At 34.1% G+C, this 18,829-nt stretch overlaps 1 protein-coding gene across 1 annotated transcript in view; it reads left to right on the forward strand.

Annotated features, from left to right (window-relative positions):
- Positions 1–12,149: 12,149 nt before the first annotated feature.
- Positions 12,150–18,829, forward strand: part of LOC7475694 (uncharacterized) — a 41,611-nt gene continuing 34,931 nt past the window's right edge. The window contains exons 1-9 of the mRNA XM_024596624.2: positions 12,150–12,391; positions 12,492–12,595; positions 13,232–13,366; positions 13,456–13,506; positions 17,018–17,112; positions 17,187–17,304; positions 17,703–17,804; positions 17,905–18,093; positions 18,181–18,341. Coding sequence (XP_024452392.1) covers positions 12,295–12,391; positions 12,492–12,595; positions 13,232–13,366; positions 13,456–13,506; positions 17,018–17,112; positions 17,187–17,304; positions 17,703–17,804; positions 17,905–18,093; positions 18,181–18,341 — 1,052 coding nt within the window. The 5' untranslated portion in view covers positions 12,150–12,294. The remainder of the gene's footprint in view (positions 12,392–12,491; positions 12,596–13,231; positions 13,367–13,455; positions 13,507–17,017; positions 17,113–17,186; positions 17,305–17,702; positions 17,805–17,904; positions 18,094–18,180; positions 18,342–18,829) is intronic.

The raw sequence follows: 18,829 nt of genomic DNA on the forward strand, positions 1-18,829 counted from the left end.
AATGTTTCTTTCACACCAAGAGGGAACCAAACTGGCTAGGCAATAGCTTGTTGCAAAGCAAAGCTTATTTTCTAGGTCAGAGGATATCATTGTTTGGTTGATTTTCTTTTGCCTCTGAAAGTTTAATTGCAATTTCTAACACCCCTCCCCTCTACTCCCATTTCTTATTCCCCGCCCATTTTCCTTGGCAATTTTGCAGGTTCACTACTCTTCTTGTGAAGCTTTGCCTTTAATTATACCTCGCGGCGTTGATGGTGATGCTTTATCCAGCAGGCATTAGGTTTAGGTTTTGTTTGCATCAACTACGATTTGGAACTGTCTAGTTGTCCCCAACTTTTTGGCCATGCTGCAATGAGGTTTCTAGCGTACTTCATTCTACTGCTTTAGCATTATATATGTTATTATGTTCTCTGCAATTGTATCATATTTCTGCTACCATTTTACTGCTGTTGTTCGTCACTCATGTGATATGCTTGTTCGTGCTACTGCTTCTTCTGTCTTTACTGCTAATATGATGATTTCTGTTATTATTTGCAAGTTCATTTGGTTCTTCAAAGTTCTTGACGGTATGGTTGGAATCTACAATCCTGCTTGGTGTTCGGTGTTACGCTGGCTTGACACTGCCTGCTTTGACTCCCGGTCTGATTCTGAATGCTTTTGTTGCTCGTGAATTTGTTGCTTCCACTACCAGAAAACCGGAGAAAACCAACGGAATTACCGACGAAAACATTCCGTCGGTAATAATTATCGACGAACATAATTCCGTCTCAACATCTGTCGGTATATACCGACGGCCTCAATCCGTCGGCGAAACGGTCGGTATATACCGACAGAAAATATTCCATCGGTATATACCGACCGTTTCGCCAACGGGGTACACAGTTTGTCTGGAAATATGCAACGGCGTGGTGACGTCAGACGATTTTACCGACGGAATGATCGAGGGATTCAAACTGAGATAGCCGTACAGTGACGTGGCACTGTCACCGACGGAAGTAATCCGTCGGTGATTCCATCGGAAAAACCATTATATACCCACCGATCTACCGACACTCTCTTCCTCTGTTTCTCCTTCTTCTTCTTTCCCATCCCACCTCTCCCCTCCCAAACTGCAGCCACACCCATCCCAACTCTCCACTATTCTCAACACGAGAACTCAATATCCGTACGTGGTCACAATATCCGTTTCTTGTAGATTTTATCATTTTTTTGTAAGTAAATCTATCATTTTTAGTTTTAATATTTAATTGTGAATTTTATTGTTTTGGTATATGTATTTTGTTAACGTTTGTACTTGTTTAATTGTTATTTGTCAAAGAAACTTGTAGTATGAATGTATAATTTTGTAGTTGTTATAGTTTTTTTTAGATTTTATCAAATTATATTTGTTTGTAAATTGTTGAAATTTTGTTTGAATTACACCGAATTAAATGTGTCGTTGTGATGAAATAAATAATTAATAGCTTGTTTAACGAGTCTTGTTTAATTGTTATGAATTCTATTTCGAAGTTGTGATTTCTGTAAATTTATATATGTATAAATTTGTATGTATGAACGTTGATAGTTGATAATTGATAATGAATATTTAACATAAGTGTTGTTTTAGTTTGTTGGATAATGTCGGGGAAAACCAATATTTTTGTTATGTTTTATAGAGGTTTAATAGAAGTCATGGATGATTGTTCATGGATGTATCGGGACTCACCCCAAGGATTGCGAAGGATGGATTATTGTAACGGTGTCCAGGGTTTTATTAATTTCGCAACATCTATTCCGAGGAATTTTACTGATGGCGGTATTAGGTGTCCATGCAATAAGTGTAAAAATTTAAAGTTTCTGCATCAAGATGTTGTAACGATGCATCTTCTAACCAAAGGGTTCATGGAAGATTACCTGTGTTGGTATGCTTACGGAGAACTATTGGTTCCTGATGAGAGCATGGAAGAACAGGTGGTTGGGTCAACTTCTAGTGCTAGCAACATGCATGAAGTTGGAAATGAGAACAGTAATCCTTACAGGAATATGGTTATGGATGCAATGAGAATGAGTGAAGGTAATGTCAGGGAATGTCCAATCGTAGAAGAAGAGCCTAATGCAGATGCAGCAAGGTTTTTTGATCTGTTAAGAGATTCTGACGAATCATTATGGGATGGCTGCACGAACCATAGTAAATTATCAGCCGTAGCATAGGTGTTCACCATCAAGTCAGATCACGGGTTGAGTGAGGCCGGTTATGACAAGATTATTGAATGGGCGAGAAGCATTTTACCTGAAGGGAACAGGCTGAAAGAGAACTTTTATGCTGCCAAGTCCATGATGAAACCCCTCGGTTTAGGATACCAGAAAATTGATATATGCCCTAACTTCTGCATGTTATACTACCTTGAAAATGCTGAGATGACCGAGTGCATGACATGCGGGCATTCTCGTTACAAACCCAGAACTGGTAGAGGGAAGACTCTCGTGGCATATAAAAAACTTAGATACTTCCCAATCACACTTAAACTGCATAGGTTACTCATGTCACCAAGGACTGCTGAGCACATGACATGGCACCAATCACACCATGTGGTTGATGGAGTGATGGTTCATCCGTCTGACGGTGAAGCCTGGAAACACTTTAACAGTATGCATCCTCACTTTTCAGCTGAATCAAGGAACGTGCGTCTTGGGTTATGTACAGACGGATTCAACCGATTCGGGTCTTTTGCTGCTCCTTATTCTTGTTGGCCGGTCATACTGACGGTTTATAACTTGCCACCGGGGATGTGTATGAGGCCGAAGTTCATGTTTTTATCTATGGTCATACCAGGTCCGAGCAGTCCGGGGCGGAATAGATGTTTGTCTTCGTCCGTTGATTGATGAGTTGGCGCAGTTGTGGTCCTCTGGAGCTTTGACTTATGACATCTCGAGGAAACAAAATTTTGTTATGAGAGCGGCTTTGATGTGGACTATCAATCATTTCCCAGCTTATGGAATGGTTTCTGGTTGGAGCACGCATGGAAAGCTAGCATGTCCATACTGTATGGAGAACAACAAGGCATTCACGCTAACAAATGGGGGTAAAGCTTCTTTTTTTGACTGTCACCTTCGTTTCTTGCCACATAAACACAGGTACAGAAAGAACAGAAAGGATTTCTTTGTTGGCAGAGTTGAAAATGATGTTGCACCCCCGCGTCTTTCCGGTGAAGAATTGTTTGATGTTGTGTCAAAGTACGATGAAATTGTGTTTGGTCTTCAATCAGGTAAGCAGAAGTTTCCTGGTTTTGGTTTGACCCATAATTAGGTGAAGCGAAGTATGTTTTGGGAGCTTCCTTATTGGAAGACCAATCTTCTTCGCCATAACCTTGACGTCATGCACATTGAAAAGAACGTGTTTGAGAACATTTTCAACACCGTCATGGATGTGAAGGGGAAGACAAAGGACAACATCAAGGCTAGATTGGATGTAACGCTGTTCTGTAACCGTAAAAATATGGAGTTGGTTTGTGATGGATCACGGGTCGCAAAACCAAGAGCAAGCTTCGTGCTAGAGTCTGCGTTTCCCCGATGGACATGCCTCGAACATATCAAGGCTGGTTAATACAGAGGAATGCAGATTATATGAAATGAAGAGTCATGATTGTCATGTGTTTATGCAAACACCCATCCCATTAGCTTTTCGTGATTTGTTGCCAAAGGGGTTATGGGATGCACTAACGGAGATTAGTCATTTCTTCAGAGATATATGCTCCAGCAAGTTGAATGTTGATCACATTGAAAGGCTTGAAAAGAATATTGTCGAGACAATATGCAAACTTGAGATGATATTCCCTCCATCATTTTTTGACTCAATGGAGCATCTACCTGTACATTTACCGTTTGAGGTAAAAGTTGGAGGACCGGTCCAGTACAGATGGATGTATCCATTCGAGAGGTTAGATATTACAGTTGCTATGACATTTATAATTAAATGTTTTTATTTTTATTTTAATGTTTTTAATTGATAATGTTTTATATATATATATCTTAAAAAAAAGGTTAAGAACAAGGCGCATGTTGAGGCGTCAATATGTGAGGCGTATATTGTTGAGGAGATCTCAACATTTATCTCATACTATTTCAAACCTCATTTGAGAACGAGGATAAACCGTGTTCCACGGCATGATGATGGTGGTGAAGTGCATTCAAGTGGGAACTTGTCAATATTCTCCAATCCTGGACGACCCACACCTAGAAATGCCATGAGGGAAGATATTTGTCTGAAATAGAGTTCAGACAAGCACACAATTATATCCTATTTAACTGTGATGAGTGAGACCTTTTATTAAGTAAGTAGATGTTCGACTTAAACTTTGTCAAGAGTGTACTATTTATGTTTTGTGATATCATACACTCATATAATTTGGAACAACCTTGCAGGTAACATCGACGATACTTACTGTCCAATAACTCACAGCTGACCGAATCCCAGATCTTTCAATTACAAGATGAACAATTTGCCACATGGTTTAGAACACATGTAAGTCCTATCACAAACTTATTATCTCTTGTAATGTAATTAATTGTAGTCAATGTTACATAATATCCGTTTATTGATTATTGTTGTATTTAATTTACAAGCTAGGTTTATCAAATGGGAGGTAATGCTGCTATTTCACTGTCTTTACTATGTCTGGGCCCTGAAAGAAAAGTCAAGTGCTATAATGGGTATTTTGTCAATGGATATGTCTTTTATACTGACGAATACGGGCATGGAAGAAAGACATACAACAACGGTGTTTGTATTAAGGGATCGACTTTTAGTGAGTTTGAAGTTGACTACTACGGTAGATTGGAAGAGGTCATCGAACTGCAATATCATAGCGAGCAAAATAGAGTATTTTTATTCCAATGCTATTGGTATGACACAACTGACAGAGGAATCAGAGTAGATCCTCACTATGGTCTTGTTGAAATCAACTCAAAAGCTAGACACCGCAACGTAAACGACGTCTTTGTTTTCGCAAAGCAATGCCAACAAGTTTATTACACATACACCCCTTTCTTTAGAAAGGACCGATCAAAAGTTGATTGGTTATCCGTTTTAAAAACAAAACCCAAGGGTCATGTCGAGGTTGTTCAGGATGAGAACGAAGACACAAGTGTGATAGATGAAGTTTTTCAAGCTAGTGAGTTGGTTGAACCATACCGAGTTGCTCCGTCGATTGACTTAGAAGAAAATTCGAATTTTCGTGTTTTCAATGATAGTCTTGTCGATGTTGACGCAGAGGAGTTGAATGTTGTTCTGAGCTCTACTAGTGGAAAAAAGAATGTTGTTGAAGAAGATTATAACGAAATTGAAGAGTGCGATGAAGCTGATGATAACAATTCAATAGAGGACGAAGATGAAAATTCTGACTAACTAAACATGTTATAAAGCCTTATTTTATAATGTAAAATTTGAAACATGAAATTTTTTTTTTTTAATGGTCAGCCCTTGTTATTGTGCTGTGTGTGCTGTAAGATTGCAATTCAAGATTTTTTGACAGGGTTACATAAAAAAAATAAGAAAATTTATGGTTTCACCGACGGGTATACAGACGGACTATAACCAGTCGGTATTTCACAGAGAGTTGCAAAAAAATTACGGGATTGTGCCACAATCACCGACGGATTTGCCGACGGAGTTACCGACGTACAATACCGACGGAATCACCGACGGAATCACCGACGGATTTACGCACATCACGAAGCGCACGCATGTCTGACACGTGTCCGCACAAATACCGACGGAGTTACCAGCGTCTAATACCGACGGAATCACCGACGGCTTTACGCGCATCCCGAAGCGCACGCATGTTGACACGTGTCCGTCTGCACGAATACCGACGGATCGAAAAGTTTGGCGGGATTTTTGAACTTTTTTTGGTGCGCATTTCAATTAATTTCCGACGGCATTACCGACGGAATTTAATGCCACCGACAACAATATAATTTTTGTGATGTAAAATGTAATTTCCCAAACAACACAAATAGAGTGGAAAAAAGATCAAACATTAGGAGATTTGATATGTTTCTCTTATATTTATTTTTTCAACTTTTTGATATAGATTATCTACTTTTTAAAAAGAATAAATATTTAGGTCCTATTTGTTTAATGGAAAGTGCTTTTCTATACCTTATATTTGTTTACCTTTAGAAAAATTGGTAAATAAAAAACACTTTTAAATGAAATAAAAATTTGGTTTGGTTTTCAGAAAAGTATTTTTCTTTTATTTTTGGTGGAAAACACGTTCTAGAAATTACAAAAAAAATAAAAAATAGTTGTTATTTGTGAATTATATCAGCCTTAATCCTCAATTTTTTTTATTGTTATATATTTTATATAGAAGTTTTTTTTTCTATTTCGTCCATTAGAATTTGATTTAATTTTATTTTTATACCAACTTCGATACTTATTTTAATTATTGTTATTTGTTATTATCTTATCTTTCTCTTAATTGGAGTTTTTTTTATATCAATCATATTTAATCCTCATTATTTTTGTTGTTATTTATTTGATTTTAATTAATTTATAAAATATTTTTAATTTTATCATCATTTTGGTTTGGTTTTTAGAAAACTTTTTTTCTTTTATTTTAGAATGAAACAACTTTTTAGAAATTTTAAAAAATTCAAAATATTTTTTATTTATATTAAATTTAATTCTCAATCTTTTGATTGCTATATATTTTGTTTTGATTTTTTTTAAATCTTGACCCCTAAAATTTGATCTAATTTGATTTTTATACGAACTTTAGTCCTCATTCTCTTAGTTGTTACTTTTTTTTTATCTCTTTTTAATTTATTTTTTTTATTTATAATATTTGGTCTCCATGTTTTTAATTGCTATTTATTTTATTTAAAATAATTTATATTTTTTTCAATTTCATCCTATTAATTTTTTTTTTAGATTTTTTCTTCACTTTTTTTTATTTGAATTAATTTATGAAATTGGATTTCTTAACTCAATACTCCTTTAATTTTTTTATTTGTCATAGTCGGTGCATATTTTTTTAATAAACTTATAAAAAATATTAATAAATTATTTTTCAGTTTATTTCTTATGATATAATTAAATATTATAAAATATTTTTTAATTTATTTTTTTATACTATTAAATATTAAAAATAATTCACTTTTTTAAAATTTATTTTTTATAAAAACAACTTTAAAAAAACAAAGTACAGTGACGTAAGCGCAAAGAATAATGGCGAAGGCACCACGAGCCGACACGTGCTCGACTTGCGGCGCAGGCACCGCTGCATCGTATATATAGCATCCATGTTGCGATAGGAATGAGGGATCGCTTGCAATCGAGAAAAAGATCACGTGAAGCTATTTGTTCCACCCGCCATCTTAGGCACGTGACCCACAATCGACTCCGAATGATGGTAAATCTGCAAATTTGCAGCAAAGCAGTTGGCATTTTTGAAAAACGTGGCCTTATGAGTGACCATGCAACCTGCTGTCTTGAAAAAAAAAGGAAATTATTGATAATTAGTTACTTAATTATGAGCACAGCCCTATTAATTTGGATATAAATTCTGAAACAAATTAGCTAGTGTATTTATAAAAAATTTCCAATATAAAAAATTCTATACCATTTTATGTCAACCTGGCTCTATTATATTTGAAATTCTTAGGAGTTGATAATAGGAAAGGTTTTTCTTTATTGTTATTGTTATTATTTGGATTCCAACATTGAAACTAGCGTTTTAAATAAATTTATTCATTCCAATGCAATATATAATCAAGTGGATAATGCACCATTACAAAAAAAAAAAATTCCAAAAAGGCATAAGTAAAACACGGGAGCACACATTTCGTTGTTCGTTGAAAAAATAAAATAACATTTATACCCTTAAATTAAAAACTTACAAGCTTGGAATTAGGGGTATAATTGTTTTTTCGAGGGATCCATTAATCATTGCAAAATTTATCGGGGATAAATCAATAATAATATTTTTTTTATTATAGTAAAATGACTATTTTACCATAAAAATCAAAAACATATTAAGCTTTCGATTGGGTTCTTTAGTCTTTTAAAAAAAATACACAGTAAATTTATGGTCATGCCCTTACGATAAAAAAGAGAGTAAACATGTGTAGAAGGGCTTTTTTTTTTTATTTTTTAAACATTTAAATTACAAAATTACCCTTAAATTAACAAAAACAAGGTTGGTTTCAAGGGCATTTTAGTCTCTTTTTTATTTTATTTTTTGCATGTTTTGGATTTAGTTAGGGGTTGTTTGGTATTTTTAAGTAGTTAAATATTGTTAAAAAAAAGTTGCACGCGTCACCGTGTGACAGCCCTTGAGCCTTTTGAGCAGTGCGTGCGGGGTCATATGGTTACCAAAATCCTTCATACATGGCGGTGTTGGGAGCGGTCAATCATCTTATTTTCAGCAATGTGGCGTGTGCTTACGGTAGAAGTCCGTTGGGCTGCGATGAAACTTTTTTCCATTCCTCTCTCTTTTCTCTCTCATGCCTTTGAAATTTATATCAGCCCTTCTAAAAAACAATCATGTCATCTAGTTTGTAATTTTATTGATTTTGGCTTCCATCCTTTTAACTACTATTTATCTTTTCTTTTGATGGTTTTTGAAATTTAACTTTTTTTCGATTTCGACCCTGGGTATTTTATTCAATTTTGATTTTTACATCCAATTTGGTCCTTCAACTTTTGATTGCTCTTTTTCTATTTTTATATACTTTTCTTTATTTTTTTCCAATTTTGTCCCTTGCAATTTTATTGCATTTGTTTTTTTAATCTAATTTTGGTCCTCGTTATTATTATTTATATTTTCTTATAGTTTTCTTGATTTATCTTTCTTTTGATTTTGCCCCTCAACATTTTATTTTATTTTTTTAATCAAATCTTGGTCCTCATTCTTTCAAGCATGTTTTTTTTAATCATCTTCTTGATTTATTTTGTTTTTCAATTTAGCCCTTAATTATTTTGTTTGTTTTGTTTTTTATACCATATTTGGTTCGTATTGTTTGAGTTTAAAATTGTTTTACGGTTGGAGATTTTACTTTGTTATTTTTTCATGATTGTCTTTCTATAGGGTTTTCCCTGTCTCTTGACATGAGGCCAATTATGTTTGGTCTTTTTTGGGGGTCGTTTATTATTATTTTTCTTCTAAATCCATAATTTGACGTTTGATTATTAGGCCCTTGGCTTTATTGTCTATTCCACTTTTTGTTTATTGAGTTATCACAATCTCATATCCCATATAACAGGTTCATCATTAACTTAGGTTGATTCATGTTTTTTTTCTATATTTTTTGTTATGAGGTTGATTTTTTTTTTCAATTTCATCATCTGATATTAAATTATTGACCCTTGAGCATTGTGATTTTTTTTTCAGTTTTTTTTTGTTGGGTTATTCTAAGTGCGGGTTAGTCAAGTTAGCTTGGGCTAGCTTAAGTATTCTTTTTTTTAATATTTTTTTTATTTAAATATGGTTTTTTTGCCAAGTCCTCCTTTTGAAAGTCTTTTTTTTTTATATCATGATTTCATGTCGTGGGTGGCGGGTTAATTGAGTTAACCCAGGTTCACTTGAGATTTTTTTATCCCTTAGCTTCTTTCCTATGACATTGATTTTTTTTAAAAAAATTATCACTTGACGTTGAAATGTTGGCCATTGACCTTTGTTATTTTTAGCTTAACTTTCTATTAAGTTATTATGAGAACGAGTAAGTAAATTTAATTTGGATTAGCTTGTTTTTATGTTTTTTTTTTATTGAACCTGAGTCTTTTTTTACTGGACCCTTCTTTTGAAATTCTATTTTTTTAACTTAGTCTTGTATTGCGAGGCGTGGGCTAGTCAAGTAGCTTAGATTGACCCGTGTTTTATTCTTTGACGTCATATTTTTTAGAAATTCCTTTTCATCTTTTGACATTCAGTTATCAGGCATTGAGCTTTGCAATTTCTTTTCACTTTTCTTTTTGTGAGTTTTTTTTATTTCATATCTTGGATTGCGTCTTAGTAAAGTTAACCTGAATTTACTTAAATTGTTGTTGCCTGAGGCTTTTTTTTTTATATTAGGAAAAATTTGACTCGGCTCATGGCATAACGCAGAACACCTATCTGCTTAAATTTATCAGAAACTAATTTTGGTGGATGCATAAGCTAGTTTAAAAACACTCTTACTACCTGTTTGTTTTTGCGTTTCAAAAGCGCTTTTGAAAAAAATTGAATTTTTTTTTTATTTGCTTCAAATTAATATTTTTTTGTTGTTTTTAGATCATTTTTATGCACTGATGTCAAAAATAATTTTTTTAAAATAAAAAAATAAATTATTTTGATGTATTTTTGGTGAAAAATATTTTGAAAAACAACCGCTACCACACTCTAAAACATCCCCTTTAATCATAAAAGGTGCTCAATGATATTTGAAATTTCTAATAAATACACCATTTTTGTTTCTATTATGAGATATTACTCATGATTTTGAAAATAAATATTAATTTATGTAATTGTAAATAGAAGTTGACTAGAATGTTCGTATATGTTGCGACTGGCCGAATCAATTTTTTTAAAACATTAAAAAATATCTTGGCATTGCTAATATTTTTTCAGCATAAAAAAATATAAATCGTGTGTGGGTTAACCTAATGTTACCTAATCAACTTGACGGATTTAAAAGTAACCTAAATGTTTAGTAAAAATATAATTTAACTAAAAGAGCTTAAGACAACATAGTTTTTTTATAAGTATTAAGACGACAACATATTGGATGAATCCGAACTAACTTGTCAAATCCGCAATCTAGGTCATGAGATTATGATAATCCTATAAAAAACAAATTAAAATAAATTTGAAGCCCTATTCTCAATCAACCCAATATTGAAGGATAATTTAAAAAAAAATCCATTAAAAAAAGGACAAAAAAGACCTGAGTGAACCCAGGTTAACCTGCTAAACTCACGACTCGAGTTATGAGACCGAGATAACCCTATAAAAAGCAAATCAAAACAAATCATGAAATCTAATTCCTAATAAACCTAATGATAAATGATGAAATTGAAAAAAAATCAATGAAAAAAAAGGATACAAAAATATGACTTGAGTCAACCCGCAAAATCCATAACCCAAATTATGAGACTAGAATAATATCTTGTAAAACAAACCAAAAAATTGACCTCTTCCCAAGACCGTGAATTGAATTACGAGGCTAAGATAACTCTATAAAAATAAAATCAAAATAAATTATAAAAGTTTAATTCTCAATCAATTAATCGTGGAAGGATAAAATTGAAAAAAATAAAATTAAAAAGAAGGAACAATAAAGTGACCCTAGATAACCCATAAAACCTATGACCTTGGTCATGAGATTGAGATAACATCGTAAAAAGTAAATCGAAACAAATTATGAAGCCTAATTTCTAATTAACTCAATGTTAAAGGATGAAATTGAGAAAAAAAACCAATTAAAAAAGAAAAAAACCCGAGTCAACAAGGCTAACCCACCAAGCTTGCGATTCAAGTCTGATATCAAGATAATTATATAGAAAGTAAACTAAAATAATTTACGAAGTCAAATTTTTAATAATCAAAATGTTGAGGGATTAAAATAAAAAAAATTTAATATTTTTAAAATCAAAGTTTTGTAGCTTATGGCAGAGAGAATGTGTTTGTTTTTGAGTTCAAAAAGTGCTTTTGAAGATTTTTTAATATTGTTTTTGTTTCTGATTAATTTTTTTATGATTTTTAATTGTTTTGATGTGCTGATGTTAAAATAAAATTTAAAAATAAAAAAAAATATTTTAATATATTTTCAAGCAAAATGTTTAAAACAATCACTATCACAATCTTAAACTTTATCTAGGATATTTAAACAACTTTATCATAGTATATTTAGAAGTGTGTTTTATTTAAAAAATAAAAATAATATTTCATTTAGTGTTTTATAATAATTTTAATTAACTGATATTAAAAATAATAAAAATTTAAAATAAATTATTTTAATATATTTTAAAATAAAAAATATTTGAAAAAGTCAGCAACATATAAACAAAAACAGTTAAAGAGTACCCATGCTTGTTTGTCCCTTCCAAAGTCACCTAGCGTTTTCTACTACCGACGAAACTATCTCCAAAAAAAAAAAAAAAAGAAAAGGAAAAAAATATCCCCCAAAATATCCCCCCCCAAAAAATAAAAATAAATTAACACCAAATTCTTCTCTCCTCTCAAATTGCGAAATTCTTTCTCTCTTCTTCCTACCTTTCTATCAATCGACCGATAATGTTACTCCAAATTGTTTGATCCTAAAAGAAATCGGAAGATGTTGGAGGATCAAGTGGCGTCTTTGTTACAGAGGTTACTAGGAAATTATGTGAGAGGATTCAACAAAGAAGCTCTCAAGATCAGCGTTTGGAAAGGTTTCCACTATTAACCCTCTTAGTAATTTTGTCTCGGTTTAGAAAATCACCTTTCCTTTTTGTTTACTAGTTACCACTGCCGTGTAAAAATGTGAAACAGGCGATGTAGAGCTAACGAATATGCAACTGAAGCCTGAGGCACTCAATGCGTTGAAGTTGCCTGTGAAGGTTAAGGCTGGATTTCTTGGATCAGTCAAACTCAAGGTCGGTTTTTTTTACTATGATCTCAATTTCAACTATTTATATGTCGAGGTGGGATGATTGGTTTACCCAACATGATTGCTTGATCACTGTGAAACAACTAGGATCCTTTCTAGACTTCTACAACTGGACAACGTGTGGCAGAAAATGTGTATAACGATTCCTCTCTGTTCCATCTACTCTCAAAAGAGAAGTGGAAAGAGTTGAGAGTTTGAAGTTACAAAATGATATCCTGTCTTAACTTCATCTATATAAGATTCTAAGAGGTTGAAAATCCCAAAGAACTTATAAGAACTAGAGATTGGATGGAAACCTTATGCAATCGAGAAGAGTGATGTATAAGCGATAATGTTGAAGTGAATTCAAGTGCGTATTTCAATGGAGAAAAAGGCAGAGAGCCCTTGTTCAAAACCAAAAAAGAAAAAAAAGAAAGAAGAAATTTCTGGAGGATGTTCTATCCCGCACCCTCTCTCGTTTCTTTACTTTTTGCTGTAGATTAATACGGCAAATATGAAGTTAATGTCTTAAATTACTTGCTTTATTTTCCATATTTGTTGTTCACCTTAGCAAGCCTACTATGCATGCATTGTGCATATTAGTCCATGGAAAAGAGGCATGAGTGACACTTTTCGATTTCAGGTTCCATGGAGCAGGCTAGGCCAAGATCCGGTTTTAGTTTACTTGGATCGCATATTTTTATTGGCTGAACCTGCAACTCAAGTTGACGGGCTTACTGAGGATGTGGTTCAAGAAGCAAAGAAAAGCCGAGTTCGGGTAGGACATGGTGAACCCAAGTAGATTTTGTTTGCTCTATGGAATGTTTTTCTTATTATGAACTGACTTGTCTGTTCTTTTGGGCTTAGGAAATGGAAATGAAGCTTTTGGAGAAGGCGCAACAGTTGACGTCAGAAATGGTATGGTAGTTCTTTTGCAGTGAAATTTCAGACATTAGAATTGTCTATGATTCCATTATAACTACTACTGTGAGTGTTAGGGCTTACATTATAGGATTTCTGCAATTCTTTTGATTTCAAACCATACGAGATGTTGCTTCACACTTGCCTAGAAGAGTCTCAAGTACACCATTGTAACTGGGCAACATTTTCCAATTGGGATGACTTGTTAGTTGCGGTGGACTAGTATTCCTGTTCCTGTTTTCCTTTTATTTGTTAATGAATAAATCTCTCTCTCTCTCTCTCTCTTTCTTTTGTATGGCTCAGATGTTTCATATTTTCTAAAAAAACATGATTTTATATGGGGTTCTGGTATTATATCAATGAGACTGATATTTGGTATAGATATATTAGACATGTTACCTTGTGTCATCTATGAAAATTCCCCCCCAGAAACTGATTGCTCCTATGGACCATCTATTTTTTTCCTTGCTATTCCTAGGTCATGTAGTTCCTCTGTAGTCTGAACTAATTCTGGAATCATCTTGTGGAGAACATTAAGGATGAATAGATGGATTTTTCAGGCTTAGCATATTAAGTGGGAGATAGTACCAGAATTTTGTGGTGGCATGATATTTGGCTTGGTGAGTTACTATTTTCCATGTGTTTTTGACAGCATGATAAGATGAGACCCAGGCAACTCACATGAAATGGGTGGGTGATAGTCGGCATTGAAATACAAATTCTATTTAAAGTTTGCAAGATTTGGAATCATAGTTAGTGAAGGCCTTTGTAATTATCTGTATGGATCTTAAGTAAATGGCCAGGGAGTTTTTGAGGCTAAATCCCTTTTACTTTGGGAAAACATCTGATGAATATAGAAGTATGTTTTCTTTATTCCTCTAAGAAATGAAACTATCAGCCCTTCTTATAAATCCTCTTCAACTTAATTGTAAATCATGTATGGATATAGGCACAACCAAATGCATGCTATTAATAACACCGTAATCATAAATCATGTATGAATATAGGCACAACCATATGAATGCTATTAATAACACCGTCAACTTAATTTTCCATGCAAGAAAATAATGTTTTAGAGGATGATCCACCTTCTAATTTGCTTTGTGGAGTCTTAATGCTTTTTCTTTTTCTTCTTCTTCTTCTTCTTCTTTTCTGAACTCACCAAGATACCCTCCATATTTTTGTTCGTGACTTTAATTCATCCAGATATCATTAGCAGCTATTCATTTTTAGGTTTAGGTGTCGGCTTTAAGTTTTTGGGTGCCTTTTCTTCTGGATATCTAGCGTTTTAGGATTACAATGCCTTTTCTCTGGGTACATTTTAATAATAAAGATACATTCCTGATGTAAGCTGTGAAGCTTCATATTGAAATGTGAGCAGCAACCTTGTGTTTTTGGTAGGTAATAATTGTGGATTTGGTAGGTAATAATTGTGGATTGTTTTTTTTTTATTTTTTTTTAAGCAAACTGCTTGAGATGCCTCTGTAAGATGCACCAGTACTTTTGGGTTCAAAAGTAACTATTAAATTGTGTAAGCTGGAAAGGAAGATTAAGAACTTTGCAAGTTTTATGTGGGTAGAGAGGATAAGCACTAATTTAATGTTCTTCTTCTTCTTGTATAAAGTAGGGGTGTTCAAAATAACCGATTAACCGAGAAAACCGAGAAAACCGAAGAAAAATTAACCGAAAAAACCGAACCGAAATGAAAAACCGATTAAACCGATTGTCAAAACCATAAATTTTAACAGGTCCGGTTCGGTTTCGGTTTTGAACCAAAAACCGGAATAAACCGAACCGGACCCATTAAAAACCAAAAATTACACAAATCTCTGAGTCTGAGGTATAAATAGTTAATTGTAACCTAACCCTCCTGTCTCTCACAAAAAGCCGCCGCCCCCCTGTCAATTAATTTCTAATTTTCCTTTCCCGGTTTCCCAATCTTCCTCTCAATTAATTCCCAAGCTCCCTTTCCCATTTCCCAAGCTTCCTTTCCAGTGGGTTTTTTCTAATCTTCCTTTCCCATTTCCCAATCTTCCTTTCCAGTGGGTTTGTTGAAAGAGCTTTCAATGCAAAAGTCACATTTTTCAACTTCACATACGAAAATTGATGGCAAAGGGCAATGGAAACCATAATCTTCCTCTTTTTCTTGTTTTTATCTTTCCTCCCTTTTCATTTTTAGCTGTCTTTCTTGTGGTAAGTATTGGTGGTAATGGTTGAGATCGGTGGGACTAATGGCAATGGAAACCATGGAGGAGTTGTTTTGGATATTAAAGATAATTATCCTTCATCTAGCTCCATCAAGAAAGTTTCTGTTTTGAATTTCTGTGCCTTTCATGCAAAGGGTGCTGTAAATCCATCTTCTTTCTGTGTCTGTGTTTTCCTTGCCGTATGAAAAATCTGGATGATGGGATTAGGTTTCCCGGTTTTTTGCCAAAAAAACCGGATTTAACCGAACCGGACCGGTTCGGTTTGAACCGGTTTTCGGTCCGGTTCGGTTAATATTTCACAAAATTAATGTAATTCGGTTCGGTTGGTTTTTTGAGTTTAAACCGAACCGAACCGAACCGTGAACACCCCTAGTATAAAGTACTAATTGCTTACCTACTAGTTGTGAGCATATTATAACTGATTAGTAACATTCTTCAACAATGCCATGCTTATGGTCAAAACTTGATTGAAAGAGAGAGTATGTGGATGTGCCTTGATTTTCTCAACATCTTGTGGTTTAGCATAAGTTCCCTGAGAGCCTTGTTCTCTTTTCTTTCAATTGCATTTTGATCTAATCAACTCTGCTTATTCACAGAATTCGTTCTTCATTACTTAAGAAGATCCTGGCTTGTACTTGATTAAAAAAAAGAAGAAGATTCTGGCTTGTATTGTTTCTTGTTCTTTCTTTCTCAGACACTTCTCTTTTATACCTTATTTTGCTTTGTGATCGTTCCCCTTCGTGGTTTCTTAAACTGCATTAGTACTTGGAAGAAAAATGCAAGGGAAAAGTGCTTTCCTCTGGTCTGGTGCTAAGATCACCTGGTGGTTGCCTACACTGTATCCTATTTTTTGTAGTTATTGTCTATCTGACATGATATTTCTGAGGTAAGTGTGTGTCCATGTGAAGTGATGTGTTGATGCGTGTCTTTCTTCTGAACCTATTTTAATCGTTCACGAATATGTTCTTTTCCGCTGTTTTAAAAATTATAAAATAATGAAGAAAAAAAATTTCATGTTGCCTTCTGCATCTTTACCATTCTCTAACTGAATATTATACCAGCCTTGCTGGCTGTGTTCTTGCAACTAGTTTTGTAATTCATGCACTGTTACTATTAAATAAACAATCTGTTTCTGGAAAATTGGCTGATTATAATTGTTGGAACTCCTTTCTTTCCTTTTAAAAAGTTTAGTACTTTAAATTCTCTGATATTTTTTGGTAGTTTCACTCTTGGAAATCCTATACCCTGAATCTGGTTATAATCTAACGTGCCCTCAACATTTATTTTCCTTGTATATGAAGAATACTTCATGGCTTGGATCTCTGATCAACACGATAATTGGGAACCTGAAGCTTTCAATTTCAAATATCCATATAAGATATGAGGATCTTGAGAGGTATAGTTCTCTTCCGAGTGTTCATTTTTCTAGCTATCAATTAACTTCAATCGAAACTTTCTTCTATTTTGCAGCAATCCCGAGCACCCATTTGCAGCTGGGGTAACCTTGGGCAAACTCTCTGCTGTGACAGTTGATGATAATGGGATGGAAACCTTTGTTTCTGGGGGTGCACTAGACCGTATTCAGAAGGTTCTAATTTTCATGCCATATATAGATAGATACAGATACATTGATAGATTCCCGATTAGCGGTGAAGCTGTGGAACAATTTTTAGTGGTTTAATTTTAAACGCATCAAAGTATTTAGTTTGCTCCTTATAACAGAGCACTGGATTCGAGCATACTCTTGGAGACAGTTTTAGAAGGAAAAATGTGGCTTAATATGGTCTTGATACTTTGAAGGGCTAATTGATCTTTCCATTCATGTGAGATTCCTTACACTAGCACAGAGGAAGGCTGGTTAAGCAAACAATGAACAAGAAAGGATTTTTATTAATTTATAATTTTTCCTGGGTAGTTTTCAGGTTTATGATTCTGTCACTCTTCCTTATTTTGCAATTCATGTTTCTATTCTTCATTGCCTTGCAGTCTGTTGAACTTGATCAACTTGCAATTTATCTGGATTCTGATATATCACCATGGAATATTGACAAGTCATGGGAGGACTTGCTACCTTCAGAGTGGCTTCAGGTGCTGTCTTCTTAGTCATCTTTGATATAGTAATCAACATCATCTATTTGGTCTTGTTTTTTCATTGATCTTATGAAAACTTTCCCCTGGTGAGCTTTAGGTTTTTAGGTTTGGTACAAAGGATGGAAAACCAGCAGATCATATGATGGTAAAGCACTCGTACATTCTGCAACCTGTGACGGGGGATGCAACTTACTCAAAGCTGCGGCGAAAAGAATCTGCTAATAGTGACCAACCTTTACAGAAGGCTGTGGTGAACTTGAATGATGTGACATTGAGTTTGTCAAAGGTATTCCCTGGTATCAAGTCCAGCTTGATTTTCTTTTGAGAGACAGGTTCAGTTGCTCGCCACTAAGTCATATCTTTGTGTTTGCAGGACGGTTACAGAGATATTTTAAAATTAGCTGATAATTTTGCAGCCTTTAACCAACGCTTAAAATTTGCTCATTATCGTCCACTTTTGCCAGTGAAATCTAATCCAAGGTCCTGGTGGAGATATGCTTACAAAGCTGTTTCTGACCAGACGAAGAAAGCAAGGTATTTTAGTAACTACTTTATTTTCTATGTAAGTTGCTAACAAGCAAAAACCACAAAGTTCTCCCAGAATTTAGGTAATTATGCATTCAAGTATTAATCACCTTAGAACATAGCTGGTTTAATTATGGTCTTAGAAAACTCAGCCCTAGCATAATGTGTGCTTCCCATTTGTGTATTACTACTATTGCTTTCTCTATTTCACTCACCTTATGTTAGACTTGAGTAATGTTCACTTTAACTTTCCCTTATAGATGTAGTCTAGGTATTAAAATGGTCCTCTACTCCATCCAAACTAACACCTCATCCTATTCCTGGCATCAACATGGTTGTATGCAAATTGAACTCTTGGTTTTGTTTGTTCTGATCTTTGGCAAATAGCATGTACCACAAGATGCCATCTTGAACATGACTGGTCAGTTTGTCCATGGCTTGCACAAAAAGATACAGTGATGGAAAAACCTTGGTGTAAGCCAAAACTTAATTGGGAA

Source organism: Populus trichocarpa, chromosome 1 (assembly GCF_000002775.5).
Source record: "Populus trichocarpa isolate Nisqually-1 chromosome 1, P.trichocarpa_v4.1, whole genome shotgun sequence".
NCBI lineage: Eukaryota > Viridiplantae > Streptophyta > Magnoliopsida > Malpighiales > Salicaceae > Populus > Populus trichocarpa.